Below are 888 nucleotides of genomic sequence, written 5' to 3'. Positions count from 1 at the left end.
ATATAAAGATCTGACAGGCCTGTTCTGTAAATTGGAGAATAATGACGATTGGCAGAAATTTGCTGCTGCTGGTCCACATACAGCAGCTAACCTCATTAGACCACAGTTAAATCACGTCAGTGCTTTTTTTTTTTTTTCTTACCTTTATGAGCAGGACGCAGATTGGCCAGAGCCACAATCCTGTGACCAGCAGCAACACACTGCATCATGTTGTAGCAGCTGTCTTTACCTCCACTGGATCAAAGCACAAGGTAAATATAACTTTAAAATCGTTAAAACCCAGACTTGTTATGACAGTGGACTTGTATTTAGTGTGCTGGAAAACTGATGTGCATGAATAGAGACGTGAAACCAACTTATTTGCAGTACAATATGCGCTCATTTAGGAAAATAAGCAAAATCATATCACGCTTATATCAGTTTTAAACCCCACCACAGCTGCTAGCCCCTCATTCATACAAGTGCTGATGTCTTTATTAAAGACTGCTTGTAAGTGACAGATAAAATGCAACATTTTCTTTTAGTATTTGTTTTGGAGCTCTGCTAACATAAAACATCAGCGACAGAAGTTAAAAAGTAGCGGTTACCTTATCAATGCGACCACTTTCATCTTCTTATGCTCTGTTAAGGAGTCTTCTGTCACAAAAGTATGGACTAAAATGGTAAGAAGTGGGATAACCTCGCTTAGCAACCGATGGATGTACACAACAACACGTGAGAGAAATTTTTCCGGGTGCAGGAAGGACCCTGTTTGCTATGTAAGATGCCCCTAAATATGCCTGACAGAAAATCAGGACCGCTTCTGTTTCGTTGAAACCAGTCGCACTTTTTGCTTAACACTAATAGTATTTTTAATGTAGCATTAACAAAGCAGCATATTATATTACC

At 39.2% G+C, this 888-nt stretch overlaps 1 protein-coding gene across 1 annotated transcript; it reads right to left on the bottom strand.

The window, feature by feature from the left end:
* Positions 1-142: 142 nt before the first annotated feature.
* On the bottom strand, positions 143-707 carry LOC106512485 (diphthine--ammonia ligase; the record flags this gene model as incomplete). The annotated part of the gene is given in 2 exon segments (XM_014001093.1): positions 143-234; positions 588-707. Coding segments are annotated over 2 exon segments (115 nt in total), but the record flags the coding sequence as incomplete, so codon positions are not given.
* Positions 708-888: the final 181 nt, after the last annotated feature.

This window comes from Austrofundulus limnaeus, unplaced genomic scaffold (assembly GCF_001266775.1).
Source record: "Austrofundulus limnaeus strain Quisiro unplaced genomic scaffold, Austrofundulus_limnaeus-1.0 Scaffold7349, whole genome shotgun sequence".
Lineage (NCBI taxonomy): Eukaryota > Metazoa > Chordata > Actinopteri > Cyprinodontiformes > Rivulidae > Austrofundulus > Austrofundulus limnaeus.
This window is presented reverse-complemented; position numbering and strand designations above follow the sequence as displayed.